At 44.9% G+C, this 19,715-nt stretch overlaps 1 protein-coding gene across 1 annotated transcript in view; it reads right to left on the reverse strand.

Annotated features, from left to right (window-relative positions):
- Positions 1-365: 365 nt before the first annotated feature.
- HS6ST1 (heparan sulfate 6-O-sulfotransferase 1) overlaps positions 366-19,715 on the reverse strand; it is a 196,735-nt gene continuing 177,385 nt past the window's right edge. Inside the window, exon 3 of the mRNA XM_059822703.1 lies at positions 366-1,681. Coding sequence (XP_059678686.1) covers positions 973-1,681 — 709 coding nt within the window. The 3' untranslated portion in view covers positions 366-972. The remainder of the gene's footprint in view (positions 1,682-19,715) is intronic.

Here is a 19,715-nt window from a genome sequence, read left to right on the forward strand (position 1 = left end):
GATTATTTGCAGGGTCTTCCTGGAACTTGTCATGCAGATTTATCAGGGAGTATTGCTATTTAACTTCTTCTTCCTTTTTTTTAGTATGTAGGATAGGGTTTTCATGTGCTGATAACAGGTAATACTGAAGAAGGCAGGGCGGCAGTTGTGTAGGGTGACAGGATGGCACGTGAGTTGAGTGCACGTTTGAGCCTCTGTGGAATTTGGTCGGCTTTTAACTTGTTTTGGGACCTGCCTGTGAAACCAATCTGGGAGCTCTGTGCATGAATTCCCTATTATTTTTGCGATGAAGTTGCGTATGTATATGTGATACCAGTGCAATGTATCAAAACCACTGCTAAGTACATATCCTAGGCCACGGTCAATTTGCTTTAATGTTTCTCATCCTCTGATGTTTTCCTTCTTCTTTTATTTTTCTGGCAGTGGCTGCCAGCTGAAACGAAGTGACCACCCTTGTGCTCAGATCAGATCCTGACAGGATAGCACGTCCTCAGCTTAGTCACCATTATCATTTACTTACAAGCAATGCAATTCCCATCCCACCTCCAAAACCACCCACAAAAGAAAACCTCAGTTTCCTTGTTTTTTAATTACGCATCTTTATATCATTATGCTTGGGGGATAAACAGATTTTAAAAAATCCTACTTCTGCCATTTGTGTTTGACTTGTGAGGATAAGAAACATTCTTTTGTATTCGGCCTTAAGAGTGGGTAACTGCATTTGTGCATTTTTTACCTCTGCATTATAATGTTGACCCTTTTTTTATTTTTATGTGTTTATTTATTTTTTTTTAAGAATCTCATCGGTCTTGTAAGAAACAGTAAAAAGACCCTATGCTTAAGGAAGCAATCTATCTTCTGTTTTACAGACTTGCTTTTAAATAAAATATTTTTTGTTGTTTTTGTAATTTTACTTCCATGATCTTTTATATGGAAACCCTAGAATATCATTAATATAAAAGTCTGCCTAGGCTACCACTTCTCTATAATATGGCTCATGTAGTCCTCAGTGGGCAAGCGTCCTTGCTCTTCCGTCTCTTCCTTGGGAAGTGCTTCATTGGACCGGTGAAGAAGCCTCTCTTCCCGATTCTTTATCCTCTGCTCCATCCTCTCTAGCTGCCGTTTGTACTGGTAGCGCTGTTGGAAGAGGTCCTTTGCATAGTCATAGAGCTGCATGTCCAAGTCATTGAGCTCCTCAATCCTCCGGATGGTGTCATTATCCACCTCCACCCCTCCTGCCCTCGTACTGTTGTACTGCATAAAGGGCCGGATGAATTTCAGATTAAAAGTTCTCTCAAACAGGTACTGAGTCTTTCTCTGGAACTCTGTCAGGCCGAAGAAGGCCATGTCTTTGAGGTTCTTTTTTGCGCTCTCCAGCAGGATCTGTGCTCGCTTGTTCTCGGGGATGAAAGACATGTTGTAGCAGCCCACTAAGCTCAAATCAGCCAACATCCTCACTTGGCGGTTGTTGGCCAAATTATACGGGCAATCCATGAACTCCTGCAGCGTGCAACCTGACCAGTCCGTGCCTTCATAGCACGACGGCAGCTCTTCAGGAGTTGGTGTCCTGCCATCACACATGTGCAAGGAGGTCTTCCAAGTAGCTCCTCGTTGGACGTGACGCCACTCGCTGAGGTAACGAGATACGGGGTCTCTCAGCAGCGTGATGTAGTAAAATTTTCTACAAGAAGAAGAGAAAATAAAATAAATATTCTGGTAGTTACAAGATAGGTGCTTGGCAAGCTGAGATCTAGTGCAGGTATTGAAAAGACAAGAGTAAATCAACACCACAGCATCCATTCCACTGTACTCTTGGATTATTTTCTTCTTGCAGTATCTCATGCAGAGTAGTTTGTGCAACATTAGACCCATGTTTCTCTTTCTCATTGCCCCCCATTTTAGTCTTGCCAAGTAGTAAAGCTTTCACCGGGACATCCGTTTCTAGCAACAGACTGCAATGTCAGAACAAATCATCAGGCTTCAACCGATCTACCAGCTTCAGAGAGCAACTGTGACTTTCGGGACTGCTTAGCCTTTCACACGACCACGCGCCCTCTGAATGAGCCAGGACTTGCTCTGCGGAACAGTGCAGCGACCGCGCTGTTGATGAGCTGGGCCTATCATTTTCACTTCGTGCAGATGCTGACCAGGACACCTACTGCTTGATTCATCTGGCTGCCGAGCTGAAATCTGGGAGTCTGCACCAAGTAGCAGGATAACACCACAGGAACGTAAGTGAAAAATAACGGGAAATCAGGAATGCAATATGCTTTGTAGAAAGAGAAGGCAAGAGTTGGCAACCAGCAATAGTAGCATTAGTTTGTTCTCATTTCAGCTAATCTGCCGTCAATTCAAACAAACTTAAGACACACTTTTTATACAGGAGACTGAAAAGGAGGAAAAAGCAAGACAATCAGGAGGAACACACATAGTGACCTGGGGCATTCCTGCTGTTCCAAGTATAATGAAGTCCCCAACAATACAAGCTGTCCCTTGAACTGAAAACATGAGAGCTGTCTTGTACACAGAGACCCGCCACCCTGAGCCTGGATAAAGGGCTGGGACTGATAGCCATGGCAGTCTGCAATGACCTTCTCCAGACGGAGGGAAACGGGCCTTTTTTCCCTAACTTCCAGTAGCTTGGGACTGTGGTGTCTCCAAGTGTTTCTAGAACGAGGAAATACCTTCTCTAGTTGCCAAAGCTGACAGGGAATTAAATCCACATGTGCACACGGGGCTGTGTGACGCTGTGCAAACAGGAGCACCTGGCTTTGGCAGGGTAACGCGCACATGCTACTGGAAGTACTTCATGTGGGGGGGGGGTGGCTTCATTTCCCCATCAGAAATGCATCTTTGGAATGCTGCTATGGCTCACTGCCCAGCCGGCACGGCTTGGGAGAGCTGAAAGCGATGGCTATTATGAGGACACTGCACAGTTTTTTGAGGGAAAAAAAAAAAAGTAAAAAAAATTCTGCTTTGGCTAATATTAACACACTCGTATTTTCCTAGCACCTTCAATATTATTCTTCCTAGCAGTAACCTAAATTACTGCAATAAGAGTAATTTAATTTTAAGAAAATACACCAAAGACATTGCCCAGGAAGTCTGATTTTAAGGAATGTTTGTTTTCCCAATTTATTATTAACTTGCTGAAGGGTTGTTCCAAAGCAGTAAATTTTGGTCTTTCCAACAATGTCAATGGGTGTCCACTCCATCTCCAACTCCTCTCCTGCCTTCTGCCTTCAGAACTAGGGCTGGTAAAAACATTTGCTATTTTTGGAACCTTTTCCGTCTCTCTTCATAGCAGGGTATCACGCTGTCTAGTAATACTGTCTAGTACTGTCTGTGTATAGGGAGAGGGGAGAAAGAAGGGGAGCAGAGTGCGTAAGAGCAACACCTCCCTTAAATTATCTCTTTTTCCTTCATTTACATTGCAGCCTGTAACGATTCAACTACCCAGACTGAGATGCAGCTATAATTTATACAGACAGTGCAAAGAAACCTCTAACAGATGGGGATAAAATATGACAGTGGAAGGAAAAGGAAAGCAATGATGAATGCCAGATGTTCAAGCGACAGACATCGATGCTAAACACTACCAGCGTTTTTTGTCTTGTGAACTGTAGTGGACTTTTTATTTACACCAATGGAATCCAAAGGTTGCATTTTTTCCTGAAACAGGTTGAAGCCCAATGATTATGATGTAGTTTACAGAAGCAACTAGAAGTTTCACGTAAGATCAGGGACTCATTTGTGAGGCATCCAAAGATACAGGAGGAGCTGATAGGGAAAAAAAGAAGAATTAGTATCTGCATTTTGTAGACAGGGGAACCACAAATACTAAATGATGTGCATAAAGTCAAATGGGTGTCTGCGGCAGAGCTGGCATAAATCTCATCGCTGTAAGCCTGAGTCCAGTTCATCTTTTCTTCCTCTCTCTCTGTTTAAACTTTAGGAGTCTATTAGTAAATCAGATTAATAAATATCATGCAAAGCTTCTAGTGTCCATTAAAACAAAGACAACTTCAAGAGGACATGGACTGAAAAAAGGTTAAGGAGCAAGTATTTCTTTCTTCACACCCGCACTATAAGAGCTATTATTTACTTGAGGCGATGCACTGGGAAATGTTTTACCATGAGTGATCTCTCTCTAAGATTCATCTCAGTGAATAGAAAGCATAGTAAAACAGGTTACATTTTTTTAACTTAAACTGAGTTTGATGTGCCCCTTTCCAGGTCTGTCACACAGAAAAGTGCTTGAAGGAGGGGAGCTGGCCTCCTAGCAAGATACATCTTTGGAAACGGAAATACAGGCAACGGAACCAGGTCTCTTGAGGTACTTTAGGTAGCTGCCCCCCAAAAGGGTGTAAATTAAAAAAACCAAACCAAAACAGAGACTGCAATGCAGAAGAATAGTTTAAACCGCCTAAGCTGAGGCGCACCATTGACATACTGAAAGTTATGCTCCCAAACCTGTATTTAGCTTTCTAGAAGGATATTGGTTTCAGAGGTGCAGATTCACTCAGCAAACAGGAAAGTGAACAGCACAACGTCAGGAAGACTGGGGCCTCCGGAACCAGAGAGATGAGCCACTTTGATATTAGATGAATGACCATGGAAGTATTCACCCAAGGTTCTTAAGATACTGAAGTTTCCATTGTCAAACTGTAACTTGGGGATTGCGCCTTTAAGTTCAGAGAACAGTTAGATACCCGTCTAAAGCATCATCCATTAGCAGCATCGTTATTAACATCGCGAGCCAGAAAGTCGGGGAACTTTGCGCCAGCATGGTTGCGAACACAGGCAGTGCCACTTGTCAGCAGTGGCTTCAAATTTATGAGGAACCACATGACTATTCAGTTCTCTTTTGTCATCAGAGATAAAATAAACCCATAAAATACATGCAGCTGTGAGTGCCCTTCCTTTCAGCGTGGTGCCCCAGACAGCTACTTAACTTAAGTATTCCTAAAGGCTCATTTCATTAGTGTGGTCTTCTCCTGGCCCAGATGGTTCCACTCAATAGTGCCTCATAAAAAACCCAAACAGCCCGAGTTTGGTCATGCAATGCCAAGTCTCACTGGCTTTCCTGGCGTTAACAAGCTTGAGCAAGAAAAATGGACATTCTAGTTAGAAAGATACTTCTTTTCTTTTTCTTCCCATGTGAAGCTGGGCAGAACAGCATTACTGCTCTCGCAGGCTCTCCTTCTACGTATCCATGGAGTTGTGAGCCCCAGGAGGACAAAGAAAAGCAGAAGCTGAAGTCCCACCTCTGCCTTTCCTTGCATTATTGTCCCCGGTGGTCCCAATGTGAAAATCCTCCTGAAGCTCCCTGGGGCATTTGCAACTTCAGCACTGCAACTCGGATCTGCATGCAAGCGGCACAGCTTTGTCTGAGGAAAGAATCACTAGCTTATGTATTAAACGGAGCAAAATGTAATAATGTCTTTGATAAACAACTCTGTATTAGAACTGAAGTTTCAAGGAAAAAAAAATTTCAGTATTAGAAAGGGAGGGCAATCTTGTGGATATAGTACACAACTGAATTCAGGAAACTTGAGTGCAAGCACCCCTTCTGTCAAAATTAGCTTATGTGCCCCAGACAAATCTCTCTCTCTCTGCCTCTGTTTCCCATGTGTGAAGGGCTGACAACGTCTCCTTTGTCTATTTTGGCAATTCAAAACATAACATCTTTTGGAGCAGGAACCGTCTCCTTCAACGATTATGCAAAGCCAAGCCCCTGTTTCAGCAGGGATTGAGGTCAGAGGACAATAGTTAACTTGAGGCATATTTTCATGACACAGGCGTCAGGGGCACTGCTGCCCTACAGGATCCCCACCCCGGACCTCTCCTTCCCATTCTCCCATGGCAGCACAAAGCAGCCTTAGTTTTGCCAGCAGAGTTTTTTTGCAGGGCCATGCTGCAAACGCAGTCACTGAGCAGATCTGGGTTAAAAATAACCCTTTCTTGCAGACATGAGGGAGTGGCTGAAGTCCCCATTTAGTAATATTCTGCCTTAATTCCTGTCAGCAGGTTCCTCAGCTAATGAAGGGGAAATGAAACCCTTCTTCCTCTAAAAAAACAATTCCTTCTCTTTTGCTAATAACCAGTCAACATAATTCTGATAAAGTGACAGACTCTAAATATGATGCTATTATCTCTCTTCAGTTCATTTCCATTTATGCTTTCCTACACTCCTATTCGATACACCCTTCTTACTTCCCACTGCTGGTCTCAAAAATCTGCCAAGAACCACTTATTTGACTGTGCAGTCCCCTATTCTTCGCTGTGATTAAATGCTTCCCTCCCACACAGCCAAAATATCTTATTTTTTATTTCTACAGGTTATTCAATGAGCTTTCAAGCATCCCTCACAGGAAAAGCAAAATCTATCACAAGTCCTTCCTGACTACTGCGGTGGCCTTCCATCAGATAAAGAGCAAAATAAGGATAGTTCCAATCATATGGGCTTCATCCTGCCTGCCAGGAGGGGGAAGGGGAAAGAAGCTGCATAGGTCAGCTTCAACTGTATAACCCCAATCTGTCAAAGCAACATGCCCCTAGGCTACAATTTTTCTACTGCTAAAGAAAAAATAATAAAAAAAAAAATCTTTCTACGTCCTTGCTGAATTAACTGAACTGAACAGGGTGTCTGCCAGCTTGCAGGAATGAGAAACACTCTGTTTTGTTTAAAAGAAGTAGTAATGTCAAATTTGTGGCTGATTTAAGGCATCTGTGTAAGCCAAGCCCACGTATTAAGCACTCCTCAAATAATTTGTGAGGGTCCTTATTCAATTCATACTGGCTCTCACTGTCAATAGTTTATCACTAAAACAACTAGCGATTTTGCCTCCCCCAGCGAAATGGGAACGTGCACCGACCCTGCTGTTAGTCTGCAGGGACCCAGGAAAGAAGAACTAGAGCAGTGAGTACCCCTACTGCGATCACTTAAACCCTCACCTTACAGAGACAATTAAGGGCATTATTAGGTAACGGTATCTCCACTGAAAAGGGACAGTGTACCCTAAAGGAGCGGTTCCAGCAATGACTTACAGGTAAATAATAAGTAAAGGTGAGTCAGGTGTCTCTAACTGAGAATGTGGCAGATGAAAGTTTATAAGGAATTTCTATTCTCATTATAAAGTCATACTAAATGTTACCTACAAATAACAGATGTATGAAAATCTCTTCCACCCTTCTGCACAGACCCACAAAATGATCTTCCACTCCAGTGGGAAACACTGGGGTGCAGAACCCTCCCCAGCCAACCTCAGCACTCGCTTCACTAAAAGCTGCCTCCTGCCTTATTTACCACCAGTACACCAAACCCCTGCTTACCACTTTTAAAGCTCAGACTTGGGAAGACTCCACGTATTTCCATTTTTTTTTACTCTACAGTCAGGTTTCTTGCATAGCAAGATGCACTCTCAGTCAGAGATTGGAATTTAATATATGTACAATGATTACTTCCTTTGGTAGCAAATAGCCCTCATTTTCCTCAGGCTGTTTCCTCTCATCTGGTGTTCATTTAGACTCTTCCTGCATTTCACACACAATAAACTCTTCAGCCGTTTAAAAGTCATAGAAAAAGAAAGAAAACCCCAAACAAACAAATAAACAAGTCTCTTCTGTCCCCTATGTTTAAATAAAGGTTGCCACACAAGACACCGAAAGCAAAGAAACTTAACAGCAAAGCCAATCCTCCGGTACTCCGACTGCGTAAACACCTACATCACTGCTTTGCTTTTCCAGTAAAGGAGGGGGCGTCTCTACAGCAAGTCAGTGCTTGCTGCGCTAACTGGGTTTGGTTTGCCCCGTTGGGTTTGTTTTGCCTGATGGTCTCTGCTCTTGGGACTCTGCTGTATTAAAAGATAGGATGTTTGGAAACGTACCATTACAGAGGCGCTGCTTGCTCTCCAGATCTTCGCTCAGGGACTCTTCCTAGGGTCCCATTTCACCACCGGCCAATTCCCAAAGCAGCGATCGCTGGGCCATGCCGCTGAGAGCCCACTGAGACCTAACCCCGAAAAACAACCCTCAGCCTGCTTCAGGAGTTGGAGGCAGAAGGAGGGAATACTCTCGTACTACGGACACGTTGACATGTTTTTCTTCCAAATGGAGAAACTAAACTCTCACAGACTCTCTCGGCTGGATGCAATCCAAAGCACAGGTTTCTAAACACACAGGGGTGGGTTTCAGCAGGTAAAATCGGGTGTTTCAGTCCCGCTACCCTTTCTTGAAAAGGAAGCGGAGTTGTGAGGAGGCTACACGCATTCACAATTTGGCTGTATTTTTGAGAGTGTTTAAACAACAAGCTGCTAGATGAATGCCCGTCTGTGTGTGGATGCTCCAGAAACCACTCGCCTGCTTATTCATCCCAATCCCAGGCATATCCAAAGTGGAGTCTCACATGTCACACCAGCTCCAAGAAACCACTAATAATTGATCTGCACTCCCAGCTCCTGTTAAGGCAATGGGGGAGTAAGAAGGGCCCTTCTTCCATGATAGCTTAAACACAGTTTAATACAAACATATATTCCTCCATTCCCAAGAAGGGGGTTTCAAAGCAGATTCTGGAGTCCATGGAAGACCCTGGCCTAGCAACCTGGCGTTGGAGTGCCCGCTAGATGCTCGGAGCTTTGGATCCTCGCTGACATGACATGTCTAACTCCCTCTGAAACACAGGATGGGGGGTGAGCACCAGCAGCCCCTGGAAAAAGAGCACTTCTGTAGCTGGCAACATTTGTATTTACAGCTTTTAGGGCTGCAGCCTTACCTGCTGCCCTTCCAGTTCACAGTTACTGCCCAGGAGAATTACAGTTAGACTAGATGATCATTGTAGGTCCCTTACAACTGAACCATCCTATTCTATTCTATTCTATTCTATTCTATTCTATTCTATTCTATTCTATTCTATTCTATTCTAAAAACCTCTTGGGGAAGAACAGATTAAAAATGGAAACAGAGAGTCAACTCTACTTCCAGCAGCTACCACAATACTGGCTGAGGGTGTAAGTAGATCTGTACCAGATTTCAGAGTGTAAATGAACCTGTGATTACTTAGGTATGGTCTTTTGGATTTAAATAGCTGTAGAGTCAGAATCTATTACATATTTCTATCTTTTAGTAGGAATTAAAATGTGCTATATTCATTAAATATACTCTTAAAAATACCAGTACTATTTAACCCTGAGTTAAAAAAATAATTTAACTGTGAGCAGGCATGCATGAAAAGCCACACCTCTCTTTTTTTTCCCTGCGTATTTGATAAAATGTGGAGGATTTTGAATGCTTCACAATCCTGGTGATGCAGCCTTTCATCATACCATGAGCAGTCACGCTGCAGTGCCAGCCAGGGAGCGGTGAAGCTTGTGCATGTGTGTACCCGTGTGTACCAAACACAACACATCTTTCTTGGAAAGGCAGTAGAAACGGTAACAGGAGCTGACAGTGAAGAAGACAGAAGAGCAAGCATCAGCTCCAGCATTTCACAAGAGGAAGAACCACCCCTCCATCCACTCAGAACAACTTTAAACAAAAGCTCCCGGTTTGGTCTTCGTAAGACGCACAAGGGCTCTGAGTCACAGCTTTAAAAACAGCGGAGGGGGTCAAACACAATGGCAAGGGCCTTCCCCAGCCTGGTGGTGAAGAAACCAAGGAAAAGATAAGTCTGTGTGCTCGATCCGGACACCCTGCAGCAATCCAGCCTTGATTTTGGGTTCTGTAGGAGTGATAATGCTGTGTGTCTGCACATGCCTCTGCACACACCGTGGCTGCAGTGCAGTAACAGCTCAATGTTGAGACTTCTGCATTTATAAAGTTGACCTACAAAGAAAGGTAGGTCTACAAAGCAATAGGGGGAATACTATTACGTATATATTCCTTTTACATAGATACTCCTTCTGAATTATATTGGTAAAGGCTGCAGAGCTGGAGTGGAGGTACAAAGGATGCAATCACGCCAAGGGCAGACGGGTGAAACCCTGGTTTGTTAGAAAGCTGGGGGGACACACGGAGCCTTCACACCCACCCTGGGAGTAGCAGCACGATACAGACTGTGCCACACTGATGAGACATATATGGTAACACAAGGGAGCATTTTATGTCTGCAATCAAATGCAGCATCAAGATAGGTATGGTTGGGTATTAATTCCTCTGAAACCATCAGAAATGGACACTTTCAGGATCATTATCTCCATAAATGAAATGAGGGTACGCTTTTACCCTAGGCCTCAGTGTTGTGCAGCTCTGATAACTGCTGTGTTCATAAGACACCGTTACACAGTCAGCCCCAGTTCAGGTTTGTTAGCAATATACTACTGATAGGCTTTTACCCAGGAAACAAGTATGGTCCTATCACCCTCATGTCTCTTGACTATTTTATATCCAATTAGCAGAACAGACACAGACTACGAGTTTTAACAACATCTCTGCTTTTCAAGAAAATTGAGCTGCTGTGTAAGCACAAGAATTTCCTGTTGCACTGTCTCTTGCAAACAAGTTAATCTAAAAAAAGATACATGACATGTTATGAACCTTAGGAGTGAACCGCCAGTTCATTTTTCAAAATGACAGATGTGATGAAAATTGGCCCAAGGCTTGGAAAAAAAAAGTGGGGGTTAGGGTGAGGGGAGCAGATGGGGGCGGAGAGGAAGGCATTCCAGAGCCCTCTGGAGCCTTGGACTCCTCTAGGACCCATTAAAAGCTTATGTTACTTGCACCGTTTATAAACAAGTGCTTTCTTTTGCCATCATAACCTTCCTCATATCAAGCGCTTAGGAAGTGTTGACTGCTGTCTTCTACTGAAGCAAGGCACCAAAAATGACGGCGAGTTACAAATCAAATACCTTTGATTTATTACCTTTCCCAAGTTTCAGGAGGTTTGTTGTGATTCCTAAGTGACCTTAGTAAACCAACTAATCAATAGCACATCTGAATGCTGACAGCCTGCAATGGAAAGTTTCACTGCCAGAAGGATTACATCACTGCTGGCAGAGGACAGACGGTAGAAATGTGGACTGCGACCCATGCCTATTCTTTGCATTCTTTTGCTTTTATTATTGCCCCTGCTGTCATCGAGGTAGGAAATTTCAGGATGAAAAAACACTGCTATTCTCCGTAAGAAAAATTTTCACTCCCTTCACTTATTGGCTCTATCGCAGAGACTTTCATTTTTATTGATTTCAGCAGTACACAAAATACAGAGTTTAGTAACACATTACAGCCATATTTACTATAAAATATTTGCTAGAAGGGTACTGTACCCACTATTTTTTTGAGCTTCTCCCTATATGTTAGACACATGAGAATCAAGCAAGAAACAAATCAGCCCCTGAAGAGTAATGAGACATTTGCAATGAGACACTGAACTTTTCATCTCTGTGTCAGAGACCAGTTTGCACTGGATAGGTAGCCGTTTTCACCCTGTTACTAGATAGTTTAAGCAGAAAACATTCGGGGTCTCATTCTAGCTCGGGGGATAAGTGCTGTCCCCTAATAAACTGCCAGTGCAGGCTGCCGTGTTCTCAGGGAGGCTGAACTTCAAGTCTCCCCGTCATCAGCAGGACTGAGATGCGCTGGTTCTGCACGGAAATCTGCACAGCTTCGTACTGTCTTTGCCCTGGGAAGAGAGAGAATTCCAGGCATTCAGCCTCCCCAGGTGTCAAGATGGATACAATGAATAAAACAAGTGCATATTTTACCTAATAAAGCAGGATTTCTGCAGCTGATTCCCGCACACTTCAGGATGCAGAAGAAAGAATGATGGGGCTATTGCCACACAGAAAAAAGAAAACCAGAAGCAAGTTGAAATAGCATAAAGACAAAGCAGAAGTAATTATGTGATATGCAAAGATATTTATCCAAATCTGCTGCAAACAAAGCAGATAGGTCGGAATTTGCATTTTCTTTTGAACTGTAAGCCAGCTTCTCTTGTGAATCACAGGAGCTCCACTGGCGGTGAGAGTCAAGAAAGATTCAAGAAAAGTGTAACAGTGTGATAGACAGGAAGTATGTCTCCTTGAAGAAGATTAAATTATAAAGAAACCATACAGGAAGATGAAGGGAGCACGAGTAGTCAGAGGAGCAGGTATTGATCGCCTATGCAGGACAATTGAATTCCTCGGCAGCTGCCTGCCTCAGCCGAAAGGGATGCAATATTTGTGTCAGGCAGCTGCAGCTGCAACACAGACACCCCTGAATTGCTCGTGGATCAATCTTGTTCCAATCAAAAATTGAGGGATGGCTACTTTTATTGATCGGAGTGGGAAGCCTCAGGAAACAGAATGGAGATGCACAGAATTTTGAAACTAGATTGACATGTCCTGGACATACAAGTAAACACTGTAACTTTCAACCTGCCAGGGTACATCAAGAAACAAGAGATCCCAAAGAAAAAAACCACAAAGAGCAGCACAACCCATTCCTGGAAGCAGCCGCAAGCTGTTGCAAGGACTGGTTTCCAAAGAGCTCCTCTGTGAGCCACGTAGGGCTGCTGGCGAAAGGGAACAACTGCTGTCCAGCAAAGCAGATCAACGTGAACCACATACCGCCATACACCTAATGGCATGAGGTAGATGACTGCTCCTAATTCCATTTGCCCAGTTCCTTCTTGAAATCAGTGCTGCTTTTCTTGCGAATAGTCATATTAGCGGCTTACAAAGAGTACCAAAGCTCCCTCTTCTCAGTTTACTGACTCCCCCTTGCTCAGGAATAGCAGATGCTGTCAAGCAACAAATAGATAATCCTCAAGAAAGCAGAGCTACTGATCAGTCACTTTTACATTTAAGATCACTTGGAGTTGCCACTGCCTTATACTGTTTTTCTAATTAATTGCACTGGAATGCACTTAAGCAAGCCCCGGATCAAAGAATCAACTGCAGGGATTGAAATAAATCCTGTCTGTGTTGCTAATGCCTTGGAAATGGATGACTTGCTAAGCATTCAAAATCCTGGGTACCAATGGTTTAAAACTACAGATAGTGTGAGACGCTTTCAAAGGGCTAGATTTAAGAATAAAAAGGAAGAAGTTCCCTTCATTTGCTCGTAAAAGACAATTAAACAAAGGCAATTGTTCAACTACTTTATTGTGAAGTTTGTGTACCTTAAGTTTCTTATTCTCCGCTTTCCTAATACCAGAAATCACAGTGCAGGAGTGTCAATTTTCATTACAGCAAAACTTTATCATCATTACAGATTTCTTTTTTTAATTTGCTTTTATGAAGGGTTGAAATCTTTTCAAAATAATGATAAATAAAAATGACTGGGGATGGATGTGTTACCAGTTGGTGCAATAAATCACTGTCTCTTCCTGCATGAGTCTCTCTCTCATGGTTTAGAATATCATCAGAATGCCTTTGATTGATTTATAATTTAGTAATCCAGCCATCATCATCCATAATTCTACAATAAACCACGCCACTTAATGTAGCTGTTACAGATGTTCAGAAGTTCATTCCCTGCCTTTTAGGAGGTGATATCTAGACAGCAGCTGCAGACACCGGGATTAGCTGGGGAAGAAAAATCTGCCTCCAGCACAGCAAAACATCCCATTTTCCTGTAACAATGCCCTGACTTTAAAGCTGAAAGACATGCTGCCAACCTTGATATATCCAGGTTCAATTAATAAACACCAAAGGTCTATATGCATATATGCACCCCCCTTGCCAGTTGGGAGGAGTAACGAGAGGCCTGGCTTCTGTCTAAAACACACTATTTCCTGGGAAAGCGAGACATTACTAAAAGCTGTATGCAACGAATCCATCAAAGGGTATGCAGCAAAAAGGCACTGATCTCGCCCAGTCCCATCAGGAACCCCGCGCTGCAGTGCATTCTGCATGTGGCACAGCAGCCAGAGCCAGACCTAAGGAAGTGCTTAGAGGTGGCTCCTAAAAACACGGCCGAAGTTGGGCTGAGGCAGGCAGGAAGGGCTGCAGCCCGATGAAGAGGGTGCTATTCATTATGCTGTTGCCGTAACCAATGCCAGCCCTTCCTGAAAGCACAACTGGGGACTCCATGGGCATCAGTACTCATTTTTTTCACAAATTGCTCATCTGAAAACAGTAGGTTAATTCTTGGTTTCAACTTCTTTTGCTTGAGCCTGAAAACAACACAGCATGAGCTGCCCTGCAATTAACGCTTTTGTTAATGCTGTTTCTTCAAGAAAAGGAAAATATGTAACACGCACAGTACAAGGCGCAGGTTATTTTATACCGAACAGCACTAGTACTCTCTGCCAACCTCGGCAGCCACAGCTCATTTAAAGCAGGCGTACAGAAATATCCAACAGGAATTGTCAAAGTGATGGCCTAGGTCACAGAAACAATTTCTCTCCTAAGTGAATCCCCATACTGAGGAAGCCAACAAAGACTGCAAAATTCATTAGCTGAGCAGTGCTGGAAAGGTCTGCTCCGAATCCGTCACTGATCCGTCTAGGCCAGCCGGCATCCTGTCTCTGACAGTGACCTGTCCCAGGCGCTGCCGAGAGAGGTGCAAGGAACAGGAAAGCTATTTCTAATTACAGGAATCCTCTTGTTTCGTCTTAGCTGCGCTGGCAGGAATCACAGATCAGACCCGGGGGTCGGGTTTTCAGAGGGACGTTTGAGTCTTCAAAACTTCCACAGCCACAGGATTTCTCTGTTGGGTGATCCCTCACAGCGATACATGATGAGGCTGAAAGAGTTAGCAAATCTGAGCGAAGGTAAGGTCCAATGCAATACCAAGTGGGTGTTTCACGGGGACAGCACCCCTGGGCTGGGAAGGCGGCTGTCACGCCCTGACAAACCACGGCTGCTTCTGCTTCTGCGGCTGGTAAATGAGAGCCCTTGCCCTGTGGCTAGCAGAAGCACTTACAACTACCAGAAAAGCGGCAATGTGTTGAATGTGACTTTGAAAAGCAGCTTTTTGATTAATAAATCCTTGAGAGACATTTTTTTTTTTAAATACAGGCCAATGTTAGTGCCTCGCTTTCCATCTGAAGGACTCCGGAGCAGTCCTAGCTGGCGGAAAGGCTGCCTTTCAGCTCTGAAAGCTCCACTGCAGGTCAGTCCAATTATGTGCTTAAAAGCGTCCGTTGCAATTCCCCAAAGCACCGCTGTCAGCCCCCAAAACCCCTTTGCATCTCGCCAACGAGAGCGCGCGGCGGGACCACGCCTGTGCCTCTCCTGCGGCCTGGGAGCGCCCGGCCCGCGGCGCGGCGGGGAGCGCGGCCCTGCCCCAGGCCCGGCCGGGCTGCGAGGCGGGGTGGCGCCCGGCTCCCGCTAGGTGGCGTCTGCCGGCCGCCGAACGCCGCCTGCCGGCCGCCGAACGCCGCCTGCCGGCCGCCGAACGCCGCCTGCCGGCCGCCGAACGCCGCCTGCCGCCGGCCGCGCTGCCCCGCCTGAAGTGAGGGGGGAGCTCCCGGGACCGCAGCCGCTTTCCTCCCTCCTCGGGGGGCTGTTACGCCTCCCGTACGGAGGCCACAAGCGCAGTTTCACTCCATCGGGTCGGCGGGGGAGGACGACGACGGGAATCGGTAATTGGGACCGTTTCCCTTCCCGTAGCGGGGCTCGGGCCGCCCGACAGCACCCCGCGCCGCGCTGGAGGGAGCGCAGCCGGGGACCAGGGGCGGGCCCCGGTGGGGTGCGTGACCCAGCCCCAGGGTCGGCCCAAGCGCACCCTGCCACGGCAGTTCCCTGCACACAACCTTCCTTCCAGCGGGACTCGCAGTCCTTGCCGCTGGTGTTTGCATTGCCAGTTAACGGCAGACATTCCCTCCTTAGGCGAACACCGCACACGAAGTGCCCCCGGGCCCGCGGGGGCCGTCGCACACGTCACCGCGCGGCACTGGATTTCGCGTTGCCGGATGACCGTTCTGCATCTATAGACCCTTTTGCTTAAGTCCCTGCCTCAGGCTTGACTATGAAACTTCACCTCCAAAAAATTTACACAGAATTTTTCTCCCTCATAGGCTTAGGTTACACGGAAAAGTTTTGCTGGCGTAGCCGTACTGTGAGAAGTAAATAATAAAAGAACTCTGTCAGCCAAATAGCAATGCCAGCAAAAAGTTGTGGGTAGCTATATATACAGTTGTGGGTATAGCTTATTCTGTCCAGGGAAATGGGGTAAGTTACAGAGGCAGAGGAATGCTTGCCAGTGTGAGTTCTCTTCCAAGAGGGGTTTATCAGCACAGCTCTACTGAAATAATCACATTTTGAATGCAGGCATGTGCTTAGTCTCTCTGTCAAAACAATTATCACAGAGAAAAAGTTTCCTGTGTTTAGTAAATTTGGAAATAAGAATGTGGCAATCTACATCCCTAGAGCAAGCTGTGATAAGCCTCTGCCCACTGGGCTCTGCTGGGCTGAGGCCATTAGTTCTTTCAGATACACTGGCAAACTGCTGAGCTCAGAGAGCCTTTCAGTCACTACCAACCTGGGATGGATGACAGCTGGTCCTCTTGTTATATGAGGCTCCGTATCCCACAGCCCTGAGGCATTCAATCCCCTGACTGTCTCTTCACATACAGATTTACCTTTTCTTTGAGTATTTTGCCAATGGGAGCTGGAGGGTAGCAGGGTCATTGCGATCCGTTTCTTTGAATACTCTGGGGGATCTCAGCTTGGCCTATTTCATTTTTTCACCCCAAAGAGAGAGTGTGTACAAAAGCAAGAGATCTGGAAAGCATTTAGCGTCACAGCAACTGCCAGCACTGCTTCCTTTGCTCCATTTAGCCTGATGACATTTTTTATCATCAGTTAGCTCAAACACAGAAAAGCTGCATCTCTCAGTCGACTGTGGGACCCAGGTATTGGGGTTCCAATTCCCCTTGTTAGTCTTTCTGAGAAGCTGGGCTGATGCTTGTTGTGCATCCTGTTATTCCAGTCAGCCTAGAGACAAGTGCCAGAGCTGGCATGAAAGGCATGTATCGGAGACAGAGAAAGCCAAAGGTAAATTCCTCCCACTCTGCGCTTGGGCTTGGTGTACCTGTTAGTACATGTGTATCCTCCTTATGCCAGACATAACAAAGGCAGAAGCAGTTGTAGAGAGGGACAGAAAGGGGATTGCTAATACAGAGAATTAATATTGAAAGAATCAGCACAGTAAAGATTCACAATGTTCACTCTGGGAAGACAAGGTCTTCCTTCTGGACAACTCCCTGAAGGGAGGAACAGCAGCAATAGATTTGAAAAAGAAAAAAAAAAAAAAGAAATCCAATCACATACTCTGTATTTAAAAATTAAAAAGACTACCAGATGCAATTACATTCATGATTAAAAGATCTAACAGAAGCATATTTAAATTCATTAACTTAGTCCACACTTTACTACCTCGGGAGACCAGCTGCTCCTGGAATACAGGGCAGCAAAATACAAACTACATCTTGCTTGTATTTGATCAAAACCTTTTGGAAGTTTCAATGATCTGGCTGTTAACATCTCTTAGGTGATAATTAGGCTCTTGGGGCAGCAAACATTGTTTGGGAGAGAAAATGCACTGTGGAAGCGTAAGTAGTGGAGTCCTCTGCCTTGCTGAAGAGTCAATTATTCCACTATATAAAAAAAGGCAGGCAAGGGCAAAATGAGGCCATTTTCAAACACAGACTCATTTTGCCTGTATGTATCAGCAATCAGCAGATGCTCACCTCTGTGTAAACTGTTTACTTTAGGTTTTGCTCATTTCTTGCAACACATGTTTTAAGCAAGAGATTTTAGCTGTTGCGCACAGCGGCTAATGAGCACGGCTCTCCTCTGGAAAACAGACGCTGCATGGTTTTTCCACCACTGCTTGACAGCTGTTTGGTAGCAGGTACCAGCTGGGGCTGAGCAGACACTTCTCCCAACTCCCATCCTCCCAAGCAGGGTCCCCGGTCCGCCTTGGCCTCCTGGTCTCTCCGCTCAGGGGATGCTCCAGGGCCTCTGGCTGCAAGGATGAGACTTCAGGGCCCTTTTGGAGGCGCTGGGAAGAGCCAGAACCTCTCTGCAGGATGAAGCCTGTTAGCAGGGCGGATGCACAACAATATTCTCTGTCTGCCCCAGGAGAGCACTAAATTAACAGCGGAGGCACTGACTTACTTCCCTTCTGTTATTGCCATGGGACCTATTTCCCTGGGACTAGATAGGAAGAGACTTAATTACAGATAACTGTGAATTTCTGTTTATTGTTGGGTCTGACATGTATCTGTCCTTCTGAAGTCTTTCTCTGTATGCTATGCCTGGTTTTGGTCTCCTCCATCCTGCAAGATAAAGCTCACCTCCTCTGGATAAAGACCTTCCTTCTCAAGAGATCTTTTAAGTAATTCTGACAGTTGGACTCTCTCCTGTCCTTCCTGCACAGTCCCCCATAATCAAGAGCAAGAAACAAAGGACAGAGCTGACCTCTCAGACAGACAGCTACACGTGTGTCTGAACTGTCAGGCAGACATTTTCAGGACCCATTTCAGGATTTTACTCTTCGGAGTTAGTTACGATCCATGGCAGAGAGCTCTGCATTATGGAAGCATCTGCTCTCCCTCCGTGCCTCTGGGAAGTTGCACCATTCCTGAAGAGCTGTAATTCAGCTTGAAACCAGCAGATTTAGACTCCAGCTATTTGTGCCACATGAATGTTATTTCCTCACTGTCTACAAATGTAACCGAAGTGCCCGGCATCTTCCCACACCACCAAGGAAGCCCTGATGATATGCACAGGAGCAGGAACAGTCTCCCACTGTCTGTGTCTCTTCATTCAAATGAAGTCAGCAGAGATATGGCTACACTGGCAGTGAAACATCCCACTCAACTTTATTTTTGCTTTGCCACTGAAGGACTGGAGACATCTATTTTATTTTGCTTTAAAAGCCAATATAAGGCAGCTGACTTCCCTTGACAAAAATTTGAAAGCCAAGAATAAATCAGGTATCAAAATCACAGCTTCAAAATGTTCCCTGTTTGAGTGCTAGCCTGGCAATACCTCACAGCTGAGGGTATGGAGGTGAGAGCTCCTGCAGGGGCTGGAGAAAGATGCTCTTCATGACTCATCAGCCATCCCTCCCGTGAACAAGGACATAGTGACAGGATTAGGCAGAAAAATTGTAACTGCAACCAAAAGCAATAAGAAAATAGAGGAAAAAATAGGGAAAAGGATGGGAAATTGCACTGGTCAGAAAACACCAACTTTCAATTCTAAAACTATTTGCTAGTAACTCAACTCTAGATACGTGACTCTGCACATGTTTCCATCTCATCATCAGAATTAAATGCAGTCTCAGTTCCTCATTCTGATAAATAATAGCTACATTTTTTCTTGTTATATATGGGAACATGTATCATATATATTATACAGTGTTTCAAATACATAGGAAGATTGCCCTTATTGCCATATTTGTGCAACAGTCCTTAATACTGCTCCAAAGGTCAAAAGAGTACATGCTTAAGTCCATTAGAATACGAGACAGCTTTCCTGAATGGGACCTGGAATTCAACCTGAGCTGAAGTTACTTACAGGAAAACCCAAACATGTTTCATGCAATACATGTGCTGTGCATGTGACTTGGAAAATAATGGGATTCTATTTTGTGAGGAATTGACATGAAATTGTGAGTGGGTCTTTCTCTCTCTAGAGTACTCAGTCTCAGAGGAAAGGGGGATCATTTGCATCTAAGAGCAAAATGCCCATTAATACCATGAACAAAATTCTACGGATGAGGCTTCTGATGGCACTTACAGAAATTGGGTGCCAAAAGTGCCTTACGAAGAGAGATGT

Source organism: Gavia stellata, chromosome 11 (genome assembly GCF_030936135.1).
Source record: "Gavia stellata isolate bGavSte3 chromosome 11, bGavSte3.hap2, whole genome shotgun sequence".
Lineage (NCBI taxonomy): Eukaryota > Metazoa > Chordata > Aves > Gaviiformes > Gaviidae > Gavia > Gavia stellata.